At 44.3% G+C, this 3,848-nt stretch overlaps 1 protein-coding gene across 1 annotated transcript in view; it reads right to left on the bottom strand.

The window, feature by feature from the left end:
* LOC108491617 (mitotic checkpoint serine/threonine-protein kinase BUB1-like) overlaps positions 1-1,661 on the bottom strand; it is a 17,268-nt gene extending 15,607 nt beyond the window's left edge. Inside the window, exon 1 of the mRNA XM_017802246.1 lies at positions 1,557-1,661. Within this exon, the coding sequence (XP_017657735.1) occupies positions 1,557-1,661 (105 nt within the window). The remainder of the gene's footprint in view (positions 1-1,556) is intronic.
* Between the last annotated feature and the right edge of the window lie 2,187 nt (positions 1,662-3,848).

The following is a 3,848-nucleotide window of genomic DNA, read 5'->3' as shown; positions in this document are numbered from 1 at the left end:
AAATGCCTGAATGGATAAGACTTAACATGTATTTCAGAATATGTGAGGTCTGGTAGGGGGACAGGGGAGGCATGGTGTTCTAAATTTTATTTTGAATAGTTGTATAAAACTACAAAAGCCCAATTAAAAATTATTCATATTTTTTTTTTAACTTTTAAAAAGACTTTAGTGAGAATTTTATACATGCGTGTCAGGTGTTTTGATCAAATCCATGCCCACTCCCTCCCTTCCAATACCTCCCATATCTCCCCACCACTTTTTCTTCTTCTTTTTTTTTCTTCTTTCATTTATTTTTATGGGGCTTTGGGCACTCTAACATTCCCCCCCTCTGAAGAGGTAACCCTAAAATCTTTTAAGGATTAGATACAACTCCCAAATACCCGTGACATTTTTGCCCTTTGGAACAGAGTATGTCGCTAACAGTCACAAGGATATTTTGACTTTGAGCCAAGAAACTGGCTACTTTTTTTAGTGTCTTTTTACCCTAACTGTATAGCCAATTCCTACCTCCTATTCTTATCACACTATCCTCTGAAGGGGCTACCCAAATTGCAAATAGGGAATAGGGACACAGACCACTCTGGATTCTTCGATGCTGAACAGGGACACGGGGTGAGGCAACTGGAGTACCCCTTCAGTGGGTTTATCTAAAAGACTCCCAAATTGCATAACTCTTATCTCTAAGGGGAAAAGAAAGCCCTTGAATCATGAACAGGAGCTGTGAAGCAGAAATAAAGGCAAGAGTAATTAGCATTAGAAGTTCTAGACAGGGAACTAGAAAACATCAGAACAGGGCAATTTTCAAATGTTCATATGTAATTGGAATTTCTTAACAAGGGCTTCCAAAAGCATCCCTCTATTGGGTCCTCCTCAATTTTTTTTTTGGTCTTCCAAGGCTGGACTCTGTTGGGGACCCTTGTTGTGAAGTAGTAGTCTCTCCATGTCCAGACAGCCCATGGACTCAGTTTCATATGCAGAAGACTCCTTTTCATCAGGGTACCTTCCTGGCATCTTCCTGACTCGTCTTTTGAAGTAGCCGCCAGAAAAACATGGCCTCCGGCTCTGGAAATGCCAGGTTTTCCTGTGTGATTTTTCTGGCAGTCTGGAAGCCTGGCAGGAGCCCACTTCCATATGTAGATGGGGCATCCTAAAAGTACCTATCAGCTAAGGCTTTTACCACTGCCCTCACGGTATAAAGTTTCCTGGTTTCCCCTCAATAATTGGAGCTGGATTACTAGGAGCTAGGAGCGGGGACACTGAGACTTGGAGCCAAGCAGAGCCACTTAATAAAGAGCTGTAACACGGAAAGCTGAATCCTGTGTCTCACTGCCTACGATCCAGTCTCTCTGGGGGGTGATATCCTTCTGTCATCGACTCACGGAAACCTAGCTTTAGCCGCCTCGTACCTCTCCTCGTGACCCGGCAGCTGACGGGTCCCGAACTCAGAGAGAGAGAGTACCCGGGTGAAATTAGGGCAGAACCCAGCCGGGCAAAGCTCCGGCAGCAGAGACTTTCAGCACTCAAGCGGCGGACATCGACGCGGTGTGCGACCAAACCCGCCGACCTTCCAGGTGCGCAGTGGAGACCGAGAAGCCCACAGGACCCGCCGCGCCTCTCCAGGTGAGTGCAGGGGACGCCCCGAGATCCCTGCGTGCCCCCATAGGACTCTAGAGTGATAGATTCAGGATTTGTTTTCAGGTATTCTGATAGGGGTTAGAGTAGTAAGAATCAGTGTCAGTTCCCTCTCAAAGTCTTCTAGATAAGGGGAGAAAAAGATTTTAACCGAGAGAAATAGCTCTTCCTAGTATTCAACTTCTTGTGTTACAGCAGGGTGGTATCGGAGTGGGGTTAGACACACAACTGAGTGGAACAAAATACAGAACTCAGACTTAGAAATATGACTAAAAGAAGGCACAAAAGAAAAGGAGCTTTGTCAATAAGTTGTGGTAGAAAGATAGCACAATAATGATCAAAAAATGAATCTTGGCTAAAGGTCACAGCTCACGCTAACATCATGCAATTAACCCATAGATCATAGACTTAACTGCAATTTTAAAACTAAAAATTCTACAAAATATACATTGCAGAAATCGTTTGAATCCAGGGCTAGGTGGAGTTCTTAGATTTGGCACCAAAAGCATGTTCCTAAAAACAGAAAAGTAAATGACAGAAATAGTCATTTTCATTTCATGAAAATTTACAACTTTGGCTCAGTGGAAGACCTTATGAGAAAGACGTTAAAAGAAGCCACAGGCTGGGAGAAAAGATCTGCAAATCACATATGTGACAAATAACTTGTGTTCAGATTGTAGAAAGAACTCACAAAACTCTATAGTAAATAAGAAGACAATTCTTTGGAAAAGACATGGTGAGCTGGTTCAGTGGTTAAGAACACTCTTGAAGAGGACCTGGGTTTGGTTCCCAGCACCTACACAGTGGCTAACAACAATTCATATCTCTAGTTCCAGAGAATCCAAAACCCTATTCTGACCTCTGCAGGCACTGCACAACATGGGTGCACCTGCATACGTGCAGGCAATACACAGAAGACAATTCTTTGGAAAAGACATGGTGAGCTGGTTCAGTGGTTAAGAACACTCTTGAAGAGGACCTGGGTTTGGTTCCCAGCACCTACACAGTGGCTAACAACAATTCATATCTCTAGTTCCAGAGAATCCAAAACCCTATTCTGACCTCTGCAGGCACTGCACAACATGGGTGCACCTGCATACGTGCAGGCAATACACCCATACGCATAAAGTAAAAATAATAAATAAAATATTTTAGCGAAGACATGGATTGAAATTTCACTCAAAAACACCCAGAGATAAACACCTGGAAAAATATCTAGCAGAATTAGATTTTTGAAAACACCTATTAAAATCAAAACAAGACGTGGGTAGAATATGAAACAGGGGTAACATCAAACACTGCCCATGCAGAGAAGTCGAGGCATGCATGCACTGCTGATGTGAGTGTAAAACAGCAAGCGACTCTAGAGCAGAGAGTGGTGGGTTCTCACAGGAAACACACTGCTGAGATTGGGATCTGCAGGATCTCCAAAGGCCCATGAGGTAAAGGCTTGGTCCCCAGTGTGTGGTGCCCCTGAGAGTTAGTGGGATGTTTAAGAGGTAAGGCCTCATTGACGTAAGGTCACTGAAGACATGCCCTTGAAGGGTGAGGGGAATACGGTCTTTCATCTTTAGCTGCCCAGTCACCATGAGGTAAGCAGCTTGCTTCACCACATGGGTGTCTGTCTCATCATCACGACAGGGCCCAACAAGCATGGACTGACATCTCGATTTATGTGAGCCAAAATAAAGCTTTCCTTCCTGAATTAGTTCCTGCTCTGTTGCTGTGAGAGAGCACCATGACCGAAAGGGACTTAAGGAAAAAAGAATTTATTTCGACTTACGGTTCCAGAAGATAAGAGTCCATCAAGGCTGGGGAGGCATGGCATCAGGCAGGCATGGTGGCTGGGGAGGAGGCTGAGAGCTCACATCTTCAACAGTAAAAATGAAGCAAAGAACATGAAGTTAAGTGGTTCCAGGATTTAATCTCTCAGAACCCTCCCCCAGTGGCATACTTCCTCCAGCAAGGCCACACCACCCTCAAGGTTCCAAGTCCTCCCCAAACAGTGCCATCAAGTGGGGCAAAGTGTTCAAATACTTGAGCCTATGGGGACATTTCTCATTCAAACCATAATTTCTCTTTTTTCATTACTGGGAATTGAATTCAGCACCACCACCACCCCATGCTAGGCAAGTGCTCTACCACTGTGTTACAACTCTGATTGCCTATCCTCATTTTTTTACATTGTGTGTGTGTGTGTGTGTGTGTGTGTGTGT

The sequence above is a fragment of the Nannospalax galili genome, unplaced genomic scaffold (genome assembly GCF_000622305.1).
Source record: "Nannospalax galili isolate Female #2095 unplaced genomic scaffold, S.galili_v1.0 scaffold3085, whole genome shotgun sequence".
In the NCBI taxonomy this organism is placed as follows: domain Eukaryota; kingdom Metazoa; phylum Chordata; class Mammalia; order Rodentia; family Spalacidae; genus Nannospalax; species Nannospalax galili.
Note: the sequence above shows the minus strand (reverse complement) of the source record. Positions and strands in the feature narration are given on the sequence as shown.